We start from the raw sequence: 22,866 nt of genomic DNA, 5'->3' as shown, positions 1-22,866 counted from the left end.
ATTTTTTTTCGAACGGCGCCGCGTATGCAAACGCCAGAACTCTTCCTTTTCAAATTGCAATTCCATCCCACTTTCATTCCCATTCACATTTCTTCATTCCTACATCCCCATGACCCAAGACGACACTGGCCTCCAGGGCATGCAGCGCTTCCGGATGGGCAGCGTCGTCAGAGACTTTGAGCCGATTGAGTCTGATGTCCCCGGCGAAAAGAGCTTTGTGTTTCTTGAGGACGTTAAGTATGCCTTCAACACTGATGCTGCTCGATTCGAGGCGGGGACCATGGCTGTTCCGTTTATGCGCGATCCCGGCCACCGCAAGTGAGCTTTATTTCTTTTTTCTTTTTGATAGTGCTGAGGATGGATGATACTTGTTCCTGGCACTCGCTAACGGATCCCTTTTGTTGCTTTTCAGGTACGTCCCTGAGCGGATCGCTTGGCGTCCAGGTGTCATTATTGACATTGTGCAAAAGCCAAAAGCAACAACAACAACAGCCGTACCGCAGCAAGCAACTGCACCACCGCCAGCGCCATCATCAGCACCGCCACCTTACACCTCTTCATCGCCATCCCCAACACTACCATCGACCGTTGCTCTATCGTCAACACCCATAACAACACCATCGCTCGTTGATTCGCCAGTACTCGACCACCCAACGTCAATCGCTCAACAACAACAACAAACGCCAACCATCATTGAGCCTCTTTTACAAGAGTCGAAAAAAGACACCTACACCCACACCTCGGATGATATATCCGAGCAAGCGCCTTCACAACTCTACATCCAAGAGACCACCACTGTAACGGCGTCCCAGATCGATACCAACAGCCAAGATGCAACTGAGGCACTTTTCGAAGGTTACGTCCAGTCAAGACTGGTGCACTTGGTGGGGAAAACCGATACGATGCTTCAGCTGCAACAAGAAGCGCTGGATCGGTTAGTGATTGTGCAGACCAAGGCGGAAGCGATCTTGACCCAGAACTTCGAGTTACTCGAGTACACCATCCCACACCTATTTGTGGTCCTACCTGAATCTACCTCTTCTCGATGGGATCCTTCTAACCTATTGGGTACAAAATTTTGTCTCCATTTCATTTGTGAATGTGGAGAACACACCCGGACAGCCACGAGCAGGATCCCGCACCACTTACACTTGGCCAAGCACGATGGGTACGAAATCCAGGAACCCAACGCGTTCTTTACCAAATATGCGGGATTTCTCACCACCATGCTCGAGATTTTGAAGTTTGGCCTGAACATCGCCGGTTTTGTGGTTCCGGCATTATCGACTTTGAACCTTTCGCAATCTGGGGATGCGTCGATCAGTTCGAGGGATGGGAACGGCAAGAACATAGTTGAAGGGGTCGATCGATCGATTTCGTTTCTGGAACAGTTCCTATCTAATCATCCGGATTCTTTGGCCCAAGTCGGTGGTAGTGATGCAGTCTCGACTCTTAGTGGAGGAGCAAAAGTCCTAGAGGGACTCGAAGGTGTGGATCTGAGACAGCTCGCAACTTATTTGAAGGTTGGAGACTCGGCCAACCTGCTCGGGAACTTGTACCGCATGACAACCAAAGAGGGTCACGTCAAATGGGTCTGTCGAGATCATTACCGGGCGGGTTACCAAGAAGCCAACTACCAAAAGCTACACGGGATTGTCAATGCGGCGGGTGGAGTCTTTGATGAGCAACTGGGCAAGATCACGGTCACGATCAAGTCGGGTATTGCAGCTGCACAACTCTACGATGCGATCGGTACCTCTCGTGGGATCCACGAGCTCGAGTTTACGATGGCGTGGGATCAGGATAATGAGGATCTTGTCAAACTCAAGAATATGATCAAAAAGTCGAGTATCGTGGCGCTTACGTTGGATCTGCAGCACAAAACTGGCACAGGGATTGATTTCAGTTTGTCGGGTAGTAAGCGGTACGATCCTATTGTGGCCATCCTGCAACTCTCGTCCGTCACCGCAGTTCACATCCTCAACGGCCCCAAGGACTTCTTTAAGCGAGCCAACTTGACCAAGTCGCAGAACTATTCTAGTCTGCGATCGATCCACGTCGGAGATTACTTCAAAGGATGGGATAAAATGACGCAGTTTCTCAGGAGAGCACCAAACATTGACCGAGTAACACTCAAGGCCTACGGGAACCGACTCTCATCCGAATGCTTCTGGCTCTCTTACTGCCGGACGGAACAGCACCGCCGCCCACTCACAGTCCAGTTCGGCGACAGTCCCGAACGGATATGGTTCCAGCTCACCTTACCCCCAGGCCAAGGCCAACAAGTGTTTTTCAGGGACCAAGCCCATCTAATCAGCTTACACGGCGCCGATATTGAGGTGCTCAGTCTGGACAAGCACATGACCAACAACCTAGCGATCGTTTTAGCAGAGGCGACTCGGACGAAATCGAGGTTGTTTAAACTCGATCTTGCAGGATTCGAATTTGATCAACAGGGGAGTCAAGCAATTGGAAGAGTCATGGCCCAGAGTCCCTTGGTTGACTTGTCTCTTGCGATCTGTCACGAGTACGATTTCGGGCCCATGGCGACTTTACCTTGGGGGACACTCAAGAATCTGTATATCGACAATCGGGTCTCGACTAACTTGCTGGGTTGTATCGAGAGTGCCATCACTGGGATCGAGGCTCACTACGCGGCAGACAGGAAACCAATCTTGGATCGACTTATCTATCGTGGGGTAGGGAACAGTATGGATTCGTTCTTGAGATTGGGGCATTTCTTGGCTCAGTTTCCGATGCTGTCTCGGATGGAGTTGTATTGTGGATTGACGTTGAACGTCTGGTGCTTTTGGGTTCCATTATTGCTTAAACGGCCAAAGTTAAAGATGCTTTCGATTGGGTCCACTTGGACGGCGGAGGAGGTGCAAATGATTTTGGATACTGTACCGGCGAGACCGTTTTTGAAATGTTTGGTCATGAGGAATGCGCCTTTGACGGCGAGGCAGGTTGAGATGATGAGGGCTAGAGGTGTCCTTTTGTGTGCAACAGGGTCTATTACTCAAGAGGAAATCCCACAAGTGGTCAGGTCACAATAAAAATGAAGATAGATCTTTTTTTTTCTTTTTTCTAGAGCTACAGTGACAGGCAAAAGTGTTCAGTCAAAACGCAATAAAAATACTTTTCCATATTTTGACGCGTTGCATATAATAATGGCTATTTTTTATTATATTTACGCGTCTCGGTATCGATGCTAGCATGGTGCGAAGTTTGGGAGCGATCGGGTTAGGAATGAACAAGAACGATTAAAAATGAGACAATCGGGTCAACCGAGCATTTTTGCTCGTGTAGAAAAAAAATACTTTTTTTATTGTTGTTGTATTTTTTAATACTTTGTCTGTTTGCCTTTTGCCCTACAGAGTGCCTGAAGCCGTCGGGGCATGGTCCTGATCAGCTTTCGACAAAATGAAACTGGAATTTTGTACCATTCTATGCAAATTCTTTCCCACAGTCCTTTTGCAGCTTGTTGGTCGTTGTGGGTATTCTGATAGCCTATTCTTCAAGTATTTCCACTTGTATTCTGAGATATTTTTGGATTCAGAAATGAGTGAGAAAGAGATGTGGCTCCACACACCACACCGATTAGGTATTGTTGCGCTTGGAGATAGTTCTTTTACAGTTGTATGGAGTAAGGAAACTCCCAATCTGAATGCTCGAATAATTGTGTTCCACACTGAATACAAGGGTCTAACGCACAACTACGCACACTGTAGCGAGTGATCAGCACAACGGTCTTCTTGTTCAACTGGAACAAGGAACAAAAGACCGCTGGCTTCGATCCTCCTTTTATACAGGCACAACCCCAAAACCTAATATCAAATCCTGCGTACCCTCGGTGGCTGCTGGCCAACAGTATTTATTTGTATTAAATATAATAGTGAGCTGGAGGTACACTTGTTAGACTAAATATACAGTGAACTCTGGTGAAATATGCGACAATGTATAGATGAGCAAAGGCAGCACCGAAACGTCTAGAACCATGGATTACTAAGCAGGACCTTTATTCGTCTGATGTATATAAGGAAGGACAGACTATGTAGCTGAACCCCAGTTCATATGCTCACAACAGTCTAGTCAATAAACTATTGTCGTCACATATTCGTCTTGTTCACTCACCTTGTTCACTCGTCTCCCCTCATTTTCACCTCGTTGTTCCTCGTTCACTCACAAGTCTTACACAAGGCTTGATTGAGAGTATGCCCAGAAGGATCGAAGCTGTCAAAAATGCCAAGGGAGGCCACACTAGGTGCTAAGCAGGCCATGAGTAAACATGTTATCGTTGTTGAGCCAGAAAAAATAAAAACCATATCCATGGGAGAAATAATGAGTAAATGGTACATTTTAAACTTAATTCTGTGTACAACTCGCAATAATTTCCTCCGCTTCCCTCAAATGCTGTAGATTATTTCCCATTGCACTGGCATGTTATCTTGTACCTTTTATGAGCTACAAAAGCCGGGTTCAGAAACCATTGACAAATGTGCCACGCAAGTGAAAATCATTTACTCATTATTTTCGGTAGTGTATCAGCCCACAACAAATCCTTACGTTGTGGAGCAAGAAGCACCCCGAGAGCTCAACCCTGACGACGCACTGCTGGAAGCTGTCCCTTCCATGTCAGGCGAGCACTTTTTCTTCCGTCCCGACAAAGACTCGGATCATTCCCTTCTCCTCAACCCACCACGTTGGCCTACGAACCGGCCCCAGGAGTACACTGCTCCTCCACTTTCCTCCCAGCCTTGGCCTCACAACTCAGGAAAGGCACAGAAGGCCGGCAAAACACTGGCTCGCCTTCAGGAGTAAATGGCAAGGCTTACTCGACCAATCGACGTCTTCGCCGCAACACTTACCATCAACAATGATGTGGACGACGACACGAAGAAGGACTTCTACGCTTTCTTCCACCTACTTCGATCGCAACTTGCTGCAGTGGCACATAAAATCGCAGACGAGAGGCAGGATCGCTACCTCCAGGCGCGTGCGCTCCAGACAACCTCTAGGAAGAAACGCGAACCTATGCTCTCCACAGAACAGATTGTTGACCGCATTAAGGAGACTGAATTGGCAAAGAAAATCACCAATCCGAAACCAGAGCGCGGAGCGTCCAACTCGCGAGGAGGCGGAGAACGTGGAGGCCGCTGTGGTGTGGTAAACCCACACGGAGTATAGACGGGGTATCCAGGTACAAGGGACGGACACAACACCTGATATGACACGATGGGAGGAATAGGTACAGGACACCCATACGATCATACCAGGCACGTGCTGCACGTGCAGTTACAGGATGTGCAAGTAGAAGGACATGCAATTAGACAAGAGTCAATAGGGTTTGCATTTATAGAAATTTTCTTTGGTCAATAAATATCACAGAACGACAGGACCAAATGGTTCCTGGTCTGTTTCCTCACAATACTTTGCTCAACACTTGCCCCCGCACGACACTCCAAGTCGCTCCACGCATCCCTGACCCAACACACTGTGTCCTTCGATCGGTATACTCTGCCACAGCTGGCCTTCATAGCATATCGCCCAGCAAGAGTAGAGACGGGACCCGTGCGTCTGAACTGCTGCACCTCTAGTGCTCCCCCAAGTGTTCCTGCGAGTCCGCTCACATTACCTGCCTGCCCCCACGACAGGTAATGATCATGGTCTCATAACGAACAAGAGCGGAGGATCAAGAACAGTATCCCTCGATGCCGACGTCTGGACACAGGAGTCAAGACAGAGTCCCTTTGACCTTGCAGATCCCTAACCCGAGTGTGTTGTCGCCTTTATTATTCTTGTAAATAGTTTTGCTGTCTTTATTATTCTCATCGTTGAAAGATCTCTTACCAGTGCCCCCACATCTGGAGCTTTATCCATACACCGTAAGATAATTATTATGTACTCTACCGTGCAAAACTGCTTCAATGTTTCGCTGCTTTCTCTTCTTTTTTGTTATTTTCTCCACAATCCTTCACTGCATTAGCTCCAGTTTTGGCTCAACTGTAGCACTGCCATTGATGAACATCTTTACCGGTTACCACGGCGCTAGCTTACGTCATAGTTGTATAATAGGATTTATTCGCAGAAATATCAATGAAGCAGTTTTGGAGGTGCATAAAAACCTTACGTCAAAAAGTGTTTGCGCGTCCATGTCTACTGAGAAGTTGCACCGTCTTCAATTTTTTTTTCGTTATTCTTGTAACATCCATCGTACCTTACCTGTATGCTAAAGGTGAAGCCGATCCCTGAAGCCACGGTCAAGAAGGCCATAGAGCTCATGTTGGAGGGTCTTTCTACCAGGGAGACTGCTCAGCACCTCGCGATATCACCTGCTACTGCCAGCCGGATCTATTCTGACTACAAGGAAGACATGCCCGTCAACAAAGGAGGCGGACCCAGAAAGATCTCTGCTAAAACTGTGGAGTACCTCAAGGTCAACTTGAAGCGAGGTGTCTTCAAGACTGCCGTTGAAGCCAAGAACAGGGCTAACCAACTGCTGCCACAGGCCGTCTCTGCTTCGACAATCAAAAGGCGTCTGCGAGAAGTCGGTTTGATAGCGAAGAGGCGCGTAAAGCGGCCTGCTCTCAGGAGGAAACATATTAGAGGACGCATACGGTTTACCAGAAAGTACCAGGAATGGACCGAGGAGGACTGGGCAAGGGTTGTATGGTCGGATGAGTCTAAGATCAACAGGATTTGTTCGGATGGCCTGCAGTGGGTCTGGGATGACGCCCCTGGACGGACCACTACGCATTCGGTTCAAGGCACGGTTAAGTTTGGTGGGGGCAATGTCAAGGTACAGTACCGGCCAAAACTGGAACAATATTTTTTATATTTCTACAATTAATTACCTATCTCCTCCAATGGTCATGATATCGCTACAAAAACAAGTGTAGCCGTAGTTGCATCACCAACGAATATGTATAAAGAGTTATAAGACGATAGCAATGGTGAATACTGAGAAACATCACTCTTGATATTTCTAACCAACTGTTCCAGTTATGACCGCTCACTTTATTTTCACATAAAAAAATACTCTTTTCAGGAATGCACGCTTGATCAATACTTGGTTTGCTTCCCCTTGGCCTTATAGACTGCCTTGAGTCTCCTAGGCATGCTCCTGATCAAAGTGCGGCAATAGTCGACTAGAATCCTGTACCACTCTACTGATATTCTTTCCCACAGTTCTTTACAGCTTTTTGGCGGCGTTGGGTACTTGGCAAGCTGTTTCTTGAGGTACGCCCACATGTGCTCAATGGGGTTGAGGTCGGGGGACTGCGCTGGCCAGTAGGGAAGCCTTCCCTCGGTTTCTGTAATGCCGGCTGACTCCAAATATGCCTTGGTGACCTTGGCTGTATGCTTGGGATCGTTGTCATGTTGGAAGATGAATTTGTCCTTGGCCATGCCCCACTCTTCAACAGACATGTGTAGATCCTCTTTCAGGATCTGTATATACAGCTCTCAGTCCAGGGTGTCATCAATCAAGGCTATATAGCCAGGTCCATTCCATGACATGCAGGACCATACCATAACATTGCCACCGCCAAACCTGACTGTTCCTTGGACTGTGCGACTGGTTAACCTCCCTGGCTGATCATCCCAGACCCATCTCAACCCGTCTGAACAAATCCTGTTGACTTTGGACTCGTCGGACCAAACAACTGAAGCCCAGTCTTCCTCTGTCCACTCTCGATATTTTTTAACAAATTGCAGACGGCCGTGAATATGTGTTTTTTTGAGAGCCGGCCGCCTGACCACCTTTTTGGCGATTAATCCAGCTTCTCTAAGGCGCCTCCTGATTGTACGGACGGACACAGGCTGCGGATTGAGTTGGTTGGCTTGGTGAGTGGCCTCAACAGCAGTCTGTATGAGTCCACGTTTTAGGTTCAACTTGACATGTTCCACTGCACTCGCCAGAATCTTTCTGGGTCGACCTCCCTTGTTGACTGGGATGTTCTCCTTGTTGTTGGAAAGGATCCTGCGGACAGTGGTATGGGAGATTTCGAGGCGGAGAGCCGTTTTCCTTGTGGAAAAGCCCTCTTTTGTGAGCTTTATGGCTTCCTTGATGATAGATGGTGCAAATAGTCAGGTGTCGGAGGGGTTCTAGGGTGGAATCAGAGGTTTATTCGATGATTGATTGCTGTCTAATCCTACGTTTGAAGGGCTCTTATATACTAGACACAGTTGTGTTGGAATGCTCTAGAAACTAGGCGCAGCATGGTTATGACCATGACATCATTCTCGAATAAACAGTTGTACCTGTTGCACCTCCCCATCTTAAAAAAAAACGTTACTCCTTTTCACGCTTGGCCTCGAACTCTGCTAGGGCCTCCTTAGCATTGACCAATGACGCCTTTGGCTCCCAGGTTGCCTCTTCCAGTGGGTATCCTTTCCATTGAACGAGCCATTTACAGTATGGTGCAAAACTGATTCAATGATGCGATGATTTTTGCGTTGGCACTCGCCTACAAGGAACCAATGCCTCAGCCATCGTCATATTCACCACAAATGTAGCCCATCCAATGACGAACAGGGCTGCTTGCTTTGGAGCCAGAAGTATGCACACCCATTGCTGCATGACGATTGTGCCATCCGTCATCATTGAATCAGTTTTGCACCTACTCCTTGAATACGAAGAACAGATTTTTTTTTTATTTAAAATGGTACCTCTTTAGTACTTAGTTTGCTTGCCCTTCGCTCTATGGACCGCGCTGAGCCTCCTCGGCATGCTCCTGATGAGTTCCCGGCAGAAATCAACTGGTATCTTGTACCATTCCGTTGATATTCTCTCCCATAGCTCCTTGCAGCTTTTTGGCGGATTTGGATACTTTCCCAGCTGTACTTTGAGATAGGCCCACATATGCTCGATCGGGTTCAGATCAGGAGACTGTGCTGGCCAATATAGAAGGCGCTCATCAGCCTCAGTCATATGGACGGACTCCAGAAATGCCTTGGTGACCTTGGCCGTATGCTTCGGACCGTTGTCGTGCTGGAAGATGAGTTCGTCCTTGGCCATGCCCCGCTCCTCGACAGACATCTGTAGGTCCTCCTTCAGAATCTGGATATACAACTGGGAGTCCAGGGTCTCATCGATCTTTGCGATATAGCCAGGTCCGTACCATGACATACAAGACCATACCATGACGCTTCCGCCGCCAAACTTGACTGTTCCCTGGACTGTACGGCTTGTCAGTCGCCCCGGAGCGTCGTCCCAGACCCACCTAATGCCATCAGAACAGATCCTATTGATTTTGCACTCGTCTGACCATACAACTGTGGCCCAGTCCTCTTCCGTCCGCTCATTGTATTTCTTGACAAACTGCATCCGACCTCTAATGTGCTTTGTTTTGAGTGCTGGTCGCTTGACAATCTTTTTGGCCACTAGTCCAGCTTCCCGAAGTCGCCGTCGAACTGTCCACACCGATACAGGTCGTGCCAACATCTGTTGGCCTCGCTCTTGGCCTCCACGGCAGTCGTAAGAAGTCCGCGCTTTATGTTCAGCTTGAGGTGCTCCACGGTTTCTTGACCAATCTTTCTCGGACGGCCTCCCTTGTTGCTCGGCATGTTTTCTTTGTAACCTGAACGTATTCTGCTAGCCGTTGCCTGAGAGATGGTAAGACGTTGGGCTGTCTCACGAGTGGAAATACCCTCAGACATGAGGCTTATTGCTTCCTTAACAGTGGATGGAGGTACGGGCTTCATTTTTTGCAGATAGATAGAGTAGAATAAGGCAAACAGGAAAACGAAACACAAAATGGGTTCATTTATAATGAATCTGATGAAAATGACGATGGTATTTAAAATTACATAAAAATGAGGTTAAGGTGCAAAACTGATTCAATGATGACGGATGGCACAATCGTCATGCAGCAATGGGTGTGCATACTTCTGGCTCCAAAGCAAGCAGCCCTGTTCGTCATTGGATGGGCTACATTTGTGGTGAATATGACGATGGCTGAGGCATTGGTTCCTTGTAGGCGAGTGCCAACGCAAAAATCATCGCATCATTGAATCAGTTTTGCACCATACTGTAAATACAGACTTCATGCAGAAGTGTCAGGAGGTCTTTGGAGTTATCCCAAAACCAGAGCAATTAGAGGCAGTGGCCATGATTGAACGGCAGGAAGACTGTATCTTGATCGCTGGCAGGTCCAGCAGCAGGACTATAGATTCGATCAATTCGTGTCGAGTCAGCATGGGGACCAATATCGATGTAAAAAGTAACAAAGACACACTTCACATACGCTTGGTTGCATGTTGTATCCATTTCTCGGTAGTTGTTGTAAGATGGAGGCAGTGGTTGAGGGAGGAGCAAAGGGAATGACTTTGAGTGATAAGGCTCAAGCAGTGAATGTGCAAGGATGAAGGGTGTTTGGCAGCGGTGGATGTGGAGGAAATTTATTTTTGGGCGAAGCAAGAATTGCGTTGCTCGAAATTTTGCATCAAGAAAGGGCATTGCAAAGGGCCATCGAGATCTTAACATCAATTAAAAGGCACTGCAAATTGATACATTTATTTGTTAAATTTATTAGATGTGTAAAATAGTTTTCAAAATCCCTCAAATCAACCTTAGGTAACTCGTCAAACTCATCGAACCACCATCGATATCATTCATCATACTCAGACTAAGCAATCGCTGTGATTGTTGCGGTACGAAATGAGCGAACGACATGGTGACATGAAATACCTTTTCGGACATGCGCAGTAGGTCCGGCGGCCGTGGGTTTTCTTGTATTTTTCGCACATGGGGATGTTGTAGGGATTTCAGAGTAGGAGAGTAGGATGGTAGTAGGCGGCGGTGGTATAGACAGACAGAGAGAGAGAGAGTGGATGAGAGAGAAAGATAGATAAAAGGTTTTTTATTTCTATTTCTGGCTCTAATTTATGAAAGAGAGGTCTACGCGACATGGCAGAGCATCCTCTATCCGACTTTCGACTTGTATACGTACATGGGTAAAGAGATTTTGCGAGTACGTGAAAAGGTAAGGCAAAGCTTAAAGTTATTAAATCGAAATATCTAGGAGCCTTGAATGACCGAAAGTCAGGCTCATTGTAGCCGGATTTGTTCAAAGCGTCGATCCTGCACTGCAAAAAATGCCACAGCTTTGCGCCAACAGTGATCCCGTAAGAGATAACAGGGGCGATGCTGTCATCCTCATCATCCTGGCGCTTTCGATTCTGTCCAGAGCATATGGTGTCGAGTTGAACCATGTTTTGAGTAATGCTGGTTGAAAGATCTTCCGACTGCACCCACGTTACAGCAAGCATGCAGGACGAACCACTCTTCGACTCCACCACATACGGTATCGACCCAAATCCTCGCCTTCCTGATAGACTCTTGTCTCCTGATAATTCGAGGTCGGAGAAAAGCGCAATAGCGCGCAATAAAAAGAATTGATATAAGTCGGTATTCCTGCGCCATCCTCAGAGACCATCGACTTCAGTGCGGCTCCCAGCGTCCCATACAGTTCATCCAATGCTTGCGTATGCTCCTTAGAGGCCAATGGTGTGGTAGCGAGGTCGTAGAGAGGCGAGGGTTCATCAGTGTCATATATTCCGCAGGCGTCCGATGTCGTAATGTCAGGGAAGGGCTTGCTAAGGACCTCCAAACGCACAACCATATCTTCGATTCCTCCCTGCACATATCTCCTGATCATATACCACAGCTGACCGTCATCTGCAACAATCTCGACACCAGTAGAATCCTCAACAACCAATGTTCGGAGCCGTCGTCCCAGGATGGTTGCCTTTCGACAATGGTGGTCCGTAGATTCTCCGGGGTGACCGTTTTTTGAGTGGGTGTACCAGGTCAGAGTGGTGGAATTCTTGTTTTTGAGAATGACTTGAAAGACCACATCATCATCGAAGTTTGTGCTATGGGTTAAAAACAGAGTACATATCAGTCTCCAGGCCTGAGACAGTTAATAATATTGATGAGCAGAGACGAGGGGCGTTCGTGTACCGTACTATACCTCGAGGAGTCGTTGCACAATGATGTAAATTGACTCTTTAACTGGCGTGCAGGGAAAAGTATCTGAGATGTTGTTTGTCGGGCGCAGTTTCTTCTTTCGCGAATGGTATCGAGTACAGTTGGCAACTCTTCATCATCGTCGGCTACTTGGATGAAGACTTGCCAGAGTGTGAGCTTGTTAGGGGCAATGTCATCAAACTTGGTGGATTTCTTGGTCTTGATGAGCTCCTTGACATCGTCAGCGGTGTCGTCAGAGGTAATCTTGATGGAGAATGCATTCGAAGTTGGCTCTCCCTCGACAAGGCAGAAAAGGGATTGACATTAATCGTCATGCGTTAGGCAGTGAAGGCACCAGAGAAAAAAAGGGCGAGTGCAGATGGCACCAAAGGAAAAAAAAAATGCGATGTGCAGAGACGGCACCGGAGGGAAAAACAGTGTGGCAACATGCACTCAGTAGCATTCAGAAAGTATAGGTAGCCATAGAGAGTAACAGACAAAAGGACTTCTCTTCCTAATAAGATAGGCTCATCCGTTCGGAAGAGGCACAGCTACCTTTGACCCTGGATTGCGAGGTTCTGCGCACCAGGACCACCTGGCTCATGACACCTTCTGCTATCTGCCGCGAGGTTCTGCTGCACAAGTAGCGAAAAAGGGTACATGGCCGAAAGTGCATGCAGAAAAGTAAAAGACACTGGGCAGAGAGGGATGGACACGGTGCATTTGTGGACGAGCAACAGACAAAAGGACTTCTCTTCCTAATAAGATAGGCTCATCCGTTCGGAAGAGGCACAGCTACCTTTGACCCTGGATTGCGAGGTTCTGCGCACCAGGACCACCTGGCTCATGACACCTTCTGCTATCTGCCGCGAGGTTCTGCTGCACAAGTAGCGAAAAAGGGTACATGGCCGAAAGTGCATGCAGAAAAGTAAAAGACACTGGGCAGAGAGGGATGGACACGGTGCATTTGTGGACGAGCAACAGACAAAAGGACTTCTCTTCCTAATAAGATAGGCTCATCCGTTCGGAAGAGGCACAGCTACCTTTGACCCTGGATTGCGAGGTTCTGCGCACCAGGACCACCTGGCTCATGACACCTTCTGCTATCTGCCGCGAGGTTCTGCTGCACAAGTAGCGAAAAAGGGTACATGGCCGAAAGTGCATGCAGAAAAGTAAAAGACACTGGGCAGAGAGGGGAAGAGAGGAGAAGAGAGGAGAAGAGAGGAGAAGAGAGTGAGCAAAGGAGGGTTTTAGACCTACTAACCTGAGCAAGTGACCATGAGAAGAGGAGACACAAGGAGGAGCTGATGATCAGAGTGCAATGAAGATTCCGGGACAATGGGCGAGAAAATTACGTCTCCTTCAATATCACACTAACTCATGAAATTGATATCGCAGCATTTTGGGGGTAATTACATTAAAAATGAGGAGATCAAAGAATTGTATTTTTTGGGCCACCATGTTCAAACCCGACCGAATGACCTGTTGCAACTAATGAATGAATTTCTTTACATTAGGAGCAGATATCAATCCACAAGTTATTAGTACCATTGACGAGGACGAGGACTACCATGGCACCAATGTTCATTGTAATTGGGTTACAACCCATGGAGATATTAAAATAAAAAAACCATTCACATCACAACATTCGGTCAGCTTTGTATATAAAAACTAATTGCTGAACAGATAGCACATGGTGCATGGGTTCAAGGCACATGGCACACGGTCTACTCTCTTGTCGAGCTGAAGAGTTCACGTTGCGAAGGCGAGATCAGCGTCTTCTTCACTTCGTTGACCTTTCGCGGGGGTGTTCGCGCTCCTGCCTTCATATATGTCGGCGGGAATTTGAACTCCTTGAGCCATGCCTATTTTTGCCACCAGGTTGGTAAGGCTTTCGTTAGTTTTAAAGTAACCGGGTTGAAATGCTTCATTGATAAAAAACAGAAATATAAACCTTACCTCCACGGACAGCAGTGCTTCGATCGAATTCCTAACCGCCCCCACATCGTCGCGAGCCCGCGGCAGGTACACTTCATGGTTGCGGTGGAAGTGGTACACGCCGTTCATGAGAGTCATGGTGCTGATCTCCATGCGGTGACCTATGAATGGAACCCACCTGAAGGTATTAGTCGCCGTTAACTATAATCTCAACAACTCTGGCCACCATTGCTGCAACTTACCGAACACCTGGACAGCGACGAAATAAGGGAGGTCCACATTCTCCCGGAGCTGGTCGTCAAGTTCATCCTTGGCCAGGCTGGCCAGCTTCCATCTATCCTTCAAATATACCGTGGACCGGCGGTCATATATGGGTGGCTTGACCTCCATCGACAAGACGATGTATCCTTTCTTGGATAGGGATAGATCCGGCCTCACCCCTTCAAGACCCCTTCCGCCTCTCCTCGACTTGGAAGCCGCCGACTGGTGGTTCGCCCACTCCACATCGAAGTCCTTGAATATGCATGTAAACAAGGTGTGGACCACCCTGTGAACGAAGGTGTCCTCTCCTATAGCTTCGAACGCGTAGTAGGTAGCAGGGAGCTCGTAACACCTGTATTGAAAGGTCAAGGCATTCATGTTAGCAGTCAGAATTTAGTCAACATCATACCGCAAGTGCGCCTCGCAATAACTGACAGCGACTGAAAAATGTGGAAGAGGCGTGCTTCCAACGGGTCTGATCCGGTATATGTACTGATATGGCCAGACGCCAAGTCGCTCTCAAGCCGGCAAAGCAGCAGCTGCTGCGCCTCCTTAAATCGTACGAGCTCCCGCATCAACAATCCTTTGATCATCAAAAATGTGGGCGCCGTCAGATCCCCCAGCTCCTGCGAGGTATCCCAGATACTATTCACGGACCTGGAATATGAATTTTCTGGTCAATTGACAAGTACAAAAGTCATGCAAAAAATTAAAAAAGTAAAAATTAAATCTTACAGGATGCAGGCAAAGTTACCTCTCGTCACCAGCGCGTCAAGATCATTCGCAAGTGCGACACCGGCCAGCTGAAAATTGTAGAAAGCCGCTCCCACATCCTCCTCGTTGATCTCGTACACGGTCCGGATCATGGTATCTGCATCGATGTGAAAGGAATTCGCACGAGCGGATGGGCGACGTTTGCTGAGTCGAGAATCTACTGCCGTATTCGACCTCTATTAGGAAGAAAAAAGGAATAATCGTTCAGAAACTGCATTTGCAGATTTGCAGACTGATAATCCCGTTCAGGCAATGGATCAAGTGTACCTTGCATATTGATGCAACTAGAGCCTTATCCCGCTTCTCCTGCTTCTGCGGCTTCTGAGGCTTCTGCTGCTCCTCCTGGTCCTCCTGGTCCCCTTGGTCTTCTTGGTCATCTTGTCTCTGTTTGTCAAGGCGGTCTTCGATTCGCTTGACAAGGGAAGATGGCGGCGTTCGTGATACACACTGTAAGGTAATATGTGGGAAACAAGTTAGCTGGCTACATTCATGTTCATTACGCGTCTTACGGCGCCCTGTTTAGCTGTAAAACGTGTGGAGCAACCGCAATTCGTCCTTACTAAGACCCTGCCCAGTCTACTGCCTCCCTGGAGCGGTTGGGCAGACCAAAAGGCCTACAGCCCACGCGAACAGCGGACATGGGTCGAGCGAACAATCCACTAACAAGGACACAATTGCCCTATTCTGCTATCGCCTTCGGTAACGGATATAAGTATTTCCAACTGCATACCTTCTGAGCACCAGCCAGTTGGCTGTAAAACGTCTTCTCGCCCGACAGCGTGAACGACAACTGCGAAAGACTTTTGTTTTCGTTTTCCAGTCTGACCTGGCACAGGAGTTTGGCGCGATCCAGGACCGGTCGACCTTCCTCACTTTTAAGAAAGCGCAAACACCGTCCTGCAAACGTGGAAATGGAGCCCTTGCCACGGAAACAGATTAGGTCGAGTCCTTTGAGGAAGGAATTCATGGACGTGGATTCAGGTTGTGAGGCATAGTGCTCGGGATGCCAAAGGGCGGGCGAATCGAAAGTTGTGAAATAGTCATCGAGGTTAGGGATGTCGCCTGTAAACTTGTTCGTCAGCTTGTATGTAGGAAACATGGTTTCGAGAACGATGAGAATCACTGGAACGTCGATGTGAGAAGCGCGGTGTGGGAAAGATGATTCCAGAGCCCCATTCAACAAGGTTTTTAATGTCTGCTATCCTAGCGAATCAGTCTTTTTTTTTCACAGCGTGAGAGGCATGCATGAAATTTGGTGGTACAAGCAGTCTAATGAGCTGCCCCCTACCCGGGCGGGCATCTGGTTTGACAGATCGAAGCCACCTGGCCAGCGTAAGCATAGCCGGAGTCTCTCTCATCTTTTATCATCCAAATACCCAGGACCATGGCGCTTGTTATCGCCAGATAATATATTGCAATCAAAGCATCCATCATGTCTTGAATCTCTTGCCCTTTGAGATCGTAGGGATTGTAGTCGATGTTGTCCTCTCTCCAGTGCGGAGCCAGGCTATGTATTTCCCGAAAAGCGATTCTTGGATTGTTTATTTGCCGGAATGTTCTGCACAAATACCACAGTTCAGGTTTCCCGATTCGCACTCGATTACGTTCTTAACCGACCTCATCCAAGAGGCATGGCTCTTCTACTGGCAGCGTTGCTGCTGCACTTTGGACTGGAGCCAGGCTATAGTATATAGAACCGTTCTTGCTTGAGGTCAATGACTTTCGCTGTCAGTAGTCGAATTCTTGATTTTCATGTCCTGCTCGTCTGCATTCAAATAATGTCTGCGGTCAGCCCGATCCCTCTTGGCACAACCGAGGGTAAACTGCGGTCAGGATTGGGATTGTTGCTATGAGTTACAGATGTACGCCGTCTTGTTCGCTGTATTTTTTGAATTAATGATGATTTTGTACTAAACAATGTGCCATTATATTTGTTGACCGTCCGAGATTCTCTAAAGTAGCATTGCATCCAAACTGGACCCAGCCGTGGGTTCACAGGAATGGACTCTATCCTATCCAGAGCAAGCAAGCAAGATAAGCGGATTTTTTTTTTTACTTGTCTTGTCAGAGTGACGTATCCACACCACAGGGACTCTGCAGGTCGATAGTAAAATAAAAAGCGTGGATCTGATGTCGAGCAACAACTGTGGACTTTGCTTCTTTCGTTTGAGCTGTGAACTTATCCAGAGCCTCACCTGTTCATGGTGTTGATTATGCCAGTTAAAAGAAATAGCCTGGCGTCTTAATCTTGCCTGCCTGCCTTTTTTTTTTTTTAATGCAGGCAGATGTGCTGGCGTCTTTTTACTTGTTCATGCCTTGATACTTAGAGTGTTGGTGCGCACATATTAATTCAAGGGTGGTGTAGGGGAGGAAGGAAAAACCTGTGGCATCACCGATCTTTTTTGCTAAGGTCAGGCAGAAGGCGCAGACAGGGAGACAGGAGGAAAACCTAATCGTTGCCGATTCGGCAGCGATCAAGATTAGAATGGCGGAATGAAAGGGGCACACGTTCCGATGGCACGAGCGGATGCAGCTCATGGAGGGGATCAGGAACCATGTAGAGTTCATCCGCGGTCGCATTAGCATCATCGGCTGTGGCAGGTGGTGCATGTGTGTTTGACTTTTTTTGTTTGGTGGCGTGTGTCTGTCCGTTGTTGCGCTTGGAGATAGTTCTTTTACAGTTGTATGGAGTAAGGAAACTCCCAATCTGAATGCTCGAATAATTTGTGTCCCACACTGAATACAAGAGTCTAACGCACAACTAAGCACACTGTAGCGAGTGATCAACACAACGGTCTTCTTGTTCAACTGGAACAAGGAACAAAAGACAACCCCAAAATCTAATATCAAATCCTGCGTACCCTCGGTTGCTGCTGGCCAACATTCTGATTAGTAATGCCATGTGACGCTAGACGCATCTAAAAATGGATCAGCTTCGCCCTCATCACAGAAAGCTCCATGAATTGATGAACTAAGACAGCACCGAGAAAACATCGAGAACCATGGATTACTAATCAGGACCTTTATTCCTCTAATATATATAAGATAGGACAGACTATGTAGTAGAGCCTGAGTTCATATACTCACAGTAGTCTAGCCAATAAACATTTGTCTTTCACACTCGTCTTCGTTTACTTACTTTGTTCACTCGTGTCCCCTCGCTCCACACTCGCTGTTCCTTGTCTCCCAACAAGTCTTACATCTAGTATTACCTTAAATACAATTCTACGCTTATCCTGATGCCTCATTCCTGAACACTTGCCACCATTTATCAGTACCTGCCTTGCTTAGAAAAGGTCATTCTGACTCTGAATAAGCATAGGTTCATGACATGGGCACGGGACAACGTTTTGCAGATTGAGGACGTCTGCAAGATGCGATATTGGCGACTTCGATGTCTCGGACATCCTAATGAATGTTCAGAAGGATCTCGTCCGACGACAGTCTCACCTGATATCCAGTTCAGGGATCTTGTAAGTTTCATGTTTCTTAGCTCGCCTTGTATTATTATGCTCAGTATTGCTTATGATTTATTCTATTGAAGAGCTCTGAACTTTGTATTCATAAAGGATCTTCTTGAGGAGTATTTTCCTCCGGATGTGGTTGAGGTCCTTACCGCAGTGCAGACTGCAGCGCCAGTCAATGACGAGGTTGATTTATTGGTATCCTGTTGTCTGTATTCTGCGTCGCATAACTTCCCTGAGTCAAAGACATTTGTTCGGAAATCGACATCGGCAAACAATTGCATCGCAGCCGACCTATTGCTGGCATTTTCGTCCACAGGTACCTTGTGGCACGGCTCCTCGGCACTTCCAACCAATGAGGACACGTACAGCCACCTAACAAAACTAATTAGCGAATTTAAATTTTTTCTAACCATGAGCAAATAAATACATCTTTTCTTCAGCACGACTTTTCTTCTCCAAGCACAATCAATAGCAGCTTGAATAACCGCCATGGAAGATAGTGCCCCAATGCACAGCTGCGCGCTGCCAAAGGATTAGCGCCAAGTACACGGCGTTCGCAAGATAGAGGACTGGCCAGACGACTCCTCAGAATTGAACCCCATCGACCATGTCTGGTCTTTCCTTGGCACCTCTCTCAATCGACGACAAAGACAACCTCGGGACATTGAAACACTGGTAAGAGCTCTAGTGGAGGAGTGGAATGCTTCTATCGCAAGAACAGCTGGCAAGGCTGATCGACACGATGCTCCAAAGAGTGGAATTCGTGAAAAAGCACACTGGTGGTAATGGCAGATATTGAACGAGCCGCAGCCCTTTCCTTCAGGATTCACCACCCTGACATTCACCATGGATGTTTCCCAAGAGCTCCTCTCGACAGATATGAAAATTTCCATAGCGACTGCATAACTCTTTAGGTGTGTTGTATATAGGTAATTTGAAAAAGAATGCGCAAAAGCATGGGTAAAACTTATGATTCGCTAATTAGTTTTGTAAGGTGACTGTACATCGACATTTATTCGACCCAAGTCTCAACCTGATCTTCCCTGATTTTCCGCCTAGTTATCTATCTTTGCGTTCGTACTTCTCGCCCCTGCGATGACAATCATAACGAGTCTCGATCTGATCGGCCCTCTCTTCCTTGCCTTGAGAACTACACCCCGTCAATTGAGTGGTATGCGCGCGCGGCTCCTTATGCGGGCTAAAATCGGTGCTGACACTAATCTGATGGCGCGCCTTCCAACCCTCGAAGTATCTCGCCTTGAGGCAAAAGACCAAGCAGCTTTTATGGTTCCGGGTTACTATCTGGTTCCCCTCAATTCTAAATGAATTAGCTGTATCCAGAATATACGGATCAGAGAACAGACTGTCTCTCACGGCATCGCGGACAGGGGCTTCATCACCGACAGGAGTCTCATCGCCACTTTGCTCTTCTTCATCTACATTGTCGCTGATAAGGTCATGATCTTCGTGGTTGCCGTCATTTATACCGTCGCCGAAGGGGTTGCAGTTCATAGTTACATCACCGTCCTTGTCAGTCATGTCCATATGTATCAGCTAAACGAAGTATCTTAATGCATAGTTACCGGGGAGAACAGAAGCACGTTAGTATATGATTTACTATCTCGTCAGGACAAGGCGTAGCACTGTCGGTCGGATAACATACCAGAGCATCTGCGAGGGCACGTAACGTTTGGTCCAAGTGCTCGTTAGTCACACTCTCAGATTGGTTCAATTGATTGAAGCAGAACATATCAATGTTTTATGCTTGTTTATTAAAACGCCAGTAAGAAACGTATTGGAGCTCTTCGCTGCTGTTGACGGTACTAATGATGGAATTAATTTTTTCTAAGGCGACCAAGTCTCGCGGTGGAATTCCACAGACCATGCTGCCTTCTTGGAACCTTGCTCGACGGCATCTAAGAAACTATCGGGTCCTCCCACAATGACTGCGGTGGTTTTTCCATTCTTCTTGTCAGAACTCATTCCAACCTGGTGTGCAACCAGCTCTTGGATTGACTTTTCCACATCCAGACGTATGGGCTTGAATCGAATGCTGCCATCGGGGATGGTCAGTTGGCTTGCCAGCACAGATCTTATGTACTTGGCCTGATCGTCCACACTTTCCATGTTGCTCTTGGTATCGCGTCGAGAGGACCACCGTGCGACAAAGATGAGCAGATAACCAATGATCGAGGCCGCAACAATATGCAGGACGCCGGGGGTCATGGTATAGTTCCACATGCACTTGTTAGTCATGTTTTGATCGTAGATCTGCGTCGTCCTGCACCAGCGCGACTCACCATCCCACGTGCCCTCCAAGCCTGCGTATCGAAGGCCAATAAATGCGCCAAATGGAATCAAAAGTATGGCGGCGGTGATGAGCAGATCGCGTCTGGCATGGATCGTGGAGACAGTCGCAGAGTCGGAGGCGAGGAATGTCGGCAGAGATCGGTCGACATATCGCTCGCTGCTGTTACTATGTTCATTCTTGGATACGACAATGGCGGCAATTGAGATGTCACGGCCGTGTGCATCCAGTTGAACAGGCTCGATCGATATGATTTCCGCGTCGACATCTGTGTTGGAATTGGCGGATGCCTTGGCCATGATCTTTTCATCGCCGCCAAAAGCAGGCTCAGCATCGGCGGTGATGGCATGCAGGAGAGACTTTGAGGGGCGAGAGACATAGATGTCGGCCCACAACCAAGATGTGAATCGGGAGTCGTGCGTGATCTGGTGTAGGAAATCGCCGTAGGCATAGAGCTCGCTCTCGTAGCGGAACGTGCAAATAAGGTAGACCTTGATGGTGCTTTGAGGCTCAGAGGACGCAGACTTGGCGTCGATTTGCGCGGCGATGGATTTGATCAGCGGCATGAATGTTGTAATAGCAGCTCCCGCTAGGAATAGGACAGTGAAGCAGGAGATGATAGGAGAAAATAGAGAGCAAGGGTTTAGTACCTGAATGTCGATGATGGCCGGTAAAGAGACAGTGCAAAACGCAAATCAGTGAAGCAGTATGCCTTACCGGCGTAGAGCACTACGACATCCGAGCAAAGATAGTCATGGCGGCGGTCTCCAAAGACACCCTCAACATTCATGGGAAGCATGACTGGCTCGCCGCCCTTGCCACAGAGACCTGATACAGCATGCGTCCAGCTGTTCCTGTGCTCACCAAACGTCCTGATGTAGAGCGTCATTGAGTATGGGTCCTCAGCCCAGTAGGAAGCGATCGTGAAGGGATGGTAGATCTCGCTGAGTGACCTCAACTGAAGACTGATATAATCGCCAGGATAATACGGCTTCAATGGCTCGAGTCGACTTCTGGAGGTGATCACGATGGTCAAAATATCGGTCTCGTTGTTGAATGTGCAGATTACCTCGGGGGCTACCGAGAATGACTGTATAATCTTGGGGACGAATCGATCCGCAAGGAAAAGACACATCGAGGGGATAACGTAATACCAGGTCATGAAGTATGGGTAATGCATGAGTGTGCCTGCAAATGTGATGACCGTCAAGTAGCGATGCGTGACCAGGAAAACGACGTAGAACCGACGACGGATATATGGGATCGAAAGAATTCCTAGCGCGATGACCGCAGCCTGAAGCGTCCGTTGGTGGTTAAATGATTCGTGTTAGTTAACAAGATTCTTTTAAGTGAATGTGTGTGTGTCACCACCATCTTGGCGAAAGGAATAGGCGCAGTATGGCTATTGAAGGAAGTATTAGAAAATCTTCTTACCAAGGCGACAAAGCCGAGAATGTTTTGAGGTCCTCGAGTCTCGCCATCAAAGTTAATCTCCTCAGCTAGGGCATCTTCCGCGATGATGTGGACCATGTATCCAACTGGAAATCAAGCAAGTAAAAAACGAGTTTAGCGCAAAGAGAAGCGTGAAATTAAAAGTTGGGCGAGGAGGGATAGGATGGGGCGATTCTGAGGACGTTCACTTACTGGTGTGTACGACGGACCAAAAAATGAACGCGAAGCCCATTCCGCGATGGAGAGGCAAGAGATCTTGGTAGGTGAAGCCGAGAGCGTGGAGCATGGAACGACGGAGAACTAGGAACAATATCATACCACAGGACCCCATCGCGGCATAACCACTTCCGTATCCTATATAGGCTGTTTATCAGTTGATGCATGACATTGTAAGAGATATGAAATATGCCTTTTAGTATGAATTATGTATTGACAACAAAAAAAGGGAAAAAATGCAACAGCAGCAGTAGTAGTAGTAGTAGTAGTAGTAGTAGTAGTAGTAGTAGTAATAACAGAAGCAACATCAACAGCAACAAATACAATTGTCAAGATTGCTTACATCCCCAAACAATCGCGAGAGGACCTTCTTCCTCTGCAAGGGCTTCACCAATGTCGTTAACCCACGGTTGAAAGAACCAAACTAGATTTACAGTAGTCGCAATAAAAACAAGCGCCCAGTACTTGTAGGTGAATCC

The 22,866-nt window shown here is 47.6% G+C and overlaps 8 protein-coding genes across 8 annotated transcripts; 3 read left to right on the top strand and 5 right to left on the bottom strand.

The window, feature by feature from the left end:
* Positions 1-109: 109 nt before the first annotated feature.
* Positions 110-3,056, top strand: BC939DRAFT_508023 (uncharacterized protein; the record flags this gene model as incomplete). Its single annotated transcript, XM_051560956.1, has 2 exons — positions 110-318; positions 413-3,056. 2 exons carry the CDS (start codon positions 110-112, stop codon positions 3,054-3,056), a joined length of 2,853 nt encoding a protein of 950 aa, XP_051406830.1.
* Positions 3,057-4,664: 1,608 nt separating this feature from the next.
* On the top strand, positions 4,665-5,265 carry BC939DRAFT_468025 (uncharacterized protein). The gene has a single exon (XM_051557864.1). The coding sequence runs from the start codon at positions 4,822-4,824 to the stop codon at positions 5,185-5,187; it is 366 nt and encodes a 121-aa protein (XP_051406829.1). The 5' UTR covers positions 4,665-4,821; the 3' UTR covers positions 5,188-5,265.
* A 356-nt stretch (positions 5,266-5,621) lies between these two features.
* On the top strand, positions 5,622-6,298 carry BC939DRAFT_468022 (uncharacterized protein). Its single transcript, XM_051557863.1, has 2 exons — positions 5,622-5,654; positions 5,809-6,298. Exon 2 carries the CDS (start codon positions 5,928-5,930, stop codon positions 6,231-6,233), a length of 306 nt encoding a protein of 101 aa, XP_051406828.1. The 5' UTR covers positions 5,622-5,654; positions 5,809-5,927; the 3' UTR covers positions 6,234-6,298.
* Positions 6,299-10,850: 4,552 nt separating this feature from the next.
* BC939DRAFT_497186 (uncharacterized protein) lies at positions 10,851-13,167 on the bottom strand. Its single transcript, XM_051559715.1, has 3 exons — positions 12,632-13,167; positions 11,976-12,235; positions 10,851-11,877 (listed from the first exon to the last, which is right to left on the bottom strand). The coding sequence occupies exons 1-3, from the start codon at positions 12,692-12,694 to the stop codon at positions 11,259-11,261; spliced, it is 942 nt and encodes a 313-aa protein (XP_051406827.1). The 5' UTR covers positions 12,695-13,167; the 3' UTR covers positions 10,851-11,258.
* Positions 13,168-13,698: 531 nt separating this feature from the next.
* Positions 13,699-16,043, bottom strand: BC939DRAFT_508020 (uncharacterized protein; the record flags this gene model as incomplete). Its single annotated transcript, XM_051560955.1, has 7 exons — positions 13,699-13,836; positions 13,931-14,070; positions 14,152-14,522; positions 14,606-14,815; positions 14,906-15,120; positions 15,212-15,391; positions 15,675-16,043. 7 exons carry the CDS (start codon positions 16,041-16,043, stop codon positions 13,699-13,701), a joined length of 1,623 nt encoding a protein of 540 aa, XP_051406826.1.
* A 1,350-nt stretch (positions 16,044-17,393) lies between these two features.
* BC939DRAFT_481775 (uncharacterized protein) lies at positions 17,394-18,428 on the bottom strand (the record flags this gene model as incomplete). Its single annotated transcript, XM_051559057.1, has 4 exons — positions 17,394-17,680; positions 17,704-17,784; positions 18,084-18,146; positions 18,395-18,428. The coding sequence occupies 4 exons, from the start codon at positions 18,426-18,428 to the stop codon at positions 17,394-17,396; spliced, it is 465 nt and encodes a 154-aa protein (XP_051406825.1).
* A 1,042-nt stretch (positions 18,429-19,470) lies between these two features.
* On the bottom strand, positions 19,471-19,956 carry BC939DRAFT_481774 (uncharacterized protein; the record flags this gene model as incomplete). Its single annotated transcript, XM_051559056.1, has 1 exon — positions 19,471-19,956. The coding sequence occupies one exon, from the start codon at positions 19,954-19,956 to the stop codon at positions 19,471-19,473; it is 486 nt and encodes a 161-aa protein (XP_051406824.1).
* Positions 19,957-20,106: 150 nt separating this feature from the next.
* On the bottom strand, positions 20,107-22,756 carry BC939DRAFT_32425 (uncharacterized protein). The gene is made up of 5 exons (XM_051551545.1): positions 22,731-22,756; positions 22,364-22,534; positions 22,154-22,257; positions 21,437-22,013; positions 20,107-21,308 (listed from the first exon to the last, which is right to left on the bottom strand). The coding sequence occupies exons 2-5, from the start codon at positions 22,500-22,502 to the stop codon at positions 20,257-20,259; spliced, it is 1,872 nt and encodes a 623-aa protein (XP_051406823.1). The 5' UTR covers positions 22,503-22,534; positions 22,731-22,756; the 3' UTR covers positions 20,107-20,256.
* Between the last annotated feature and the right edge of the window lie 110 nt (positions 22,757-22,866).

This window comes from Gamsiella multidivaricata (genome assembly GCF_025024155.1).
Source record: "Gamsiella multidivaricata strain RSA 2152 chromosome Unknown BC939scaffold_114, whole genome shotgun sequence".
Classification (NCBI taxonomy): domain Eukaryota; kingdom Fungi; phylum Mortierellomycota; class Mortierellomycetes; order Mortierellales; family Mortierellaceae; genus Gamsiella; species Gamsiella multidivaricata.
This window is presented reverse-complemented; position numbering and strand designations above follow the sequence as displayed.

Bases quoted from the DNA above. Each gene is read 5' to 3' on its own strand.
- BC939DRAFT_468025 (XM_051557864.1), top strand. From the start codon at position 4,822: ATGGCAAGGCTTACTCGACCAATCGACGTCTTCGCCGCAACACTTACC.
- BC939DRAFT_468022 (XM_051557863.1), top strand. From the start codon at position 5,928: ATGTTTCGCTGCTTTCTCTTCTTTTTTGTTATTTTCTCCACAATCCTT.
- BC939DRAFT_497186 (XM_051559715.1), bottom strand. From the start codon at position 12,694: ATGCACCGTGTCCATCCCTCTCTGCCCAGTGTCTTTTACTTTTCTGCA. The intron at 12,236-12,631 runs GTACCCTTTTTC...TTCTCCATCAAG, and splicing joins CTGCATGCACTTTCGGCCAT to ATTACCTCTGACGACACCGC. The intron at 11,878-11,975 runs GTATAGTACGGT...TTTAACCCATAG, and splicing joins TTGTGCAACGACTCCTCGAG to CACAAACTTCGATGATGATG.
- BC939DRAFT_32425 (XM_051551545.1), bottom strand. From the start codon at position 22,502: ATGGGGTCCTGTGGTATGATATTGTTCCTAGTTCTCCGTCGTTCCATG. The intron at 22,014-22,153 runs GTAAGAAGATTT...CGGACGCTTCAG, and splicing joins TTCTCGGCTTTGTCGCCTTG to GCTGCGGTCATCGCGCTAGG. The intron at 21,309-21,436 runs GTAAGGCATACT...TCCTATTCCTAG, and splicing joins TGTCGTAGTGCTCTACGCCG to CGGGAGCTGCTATTACAACA.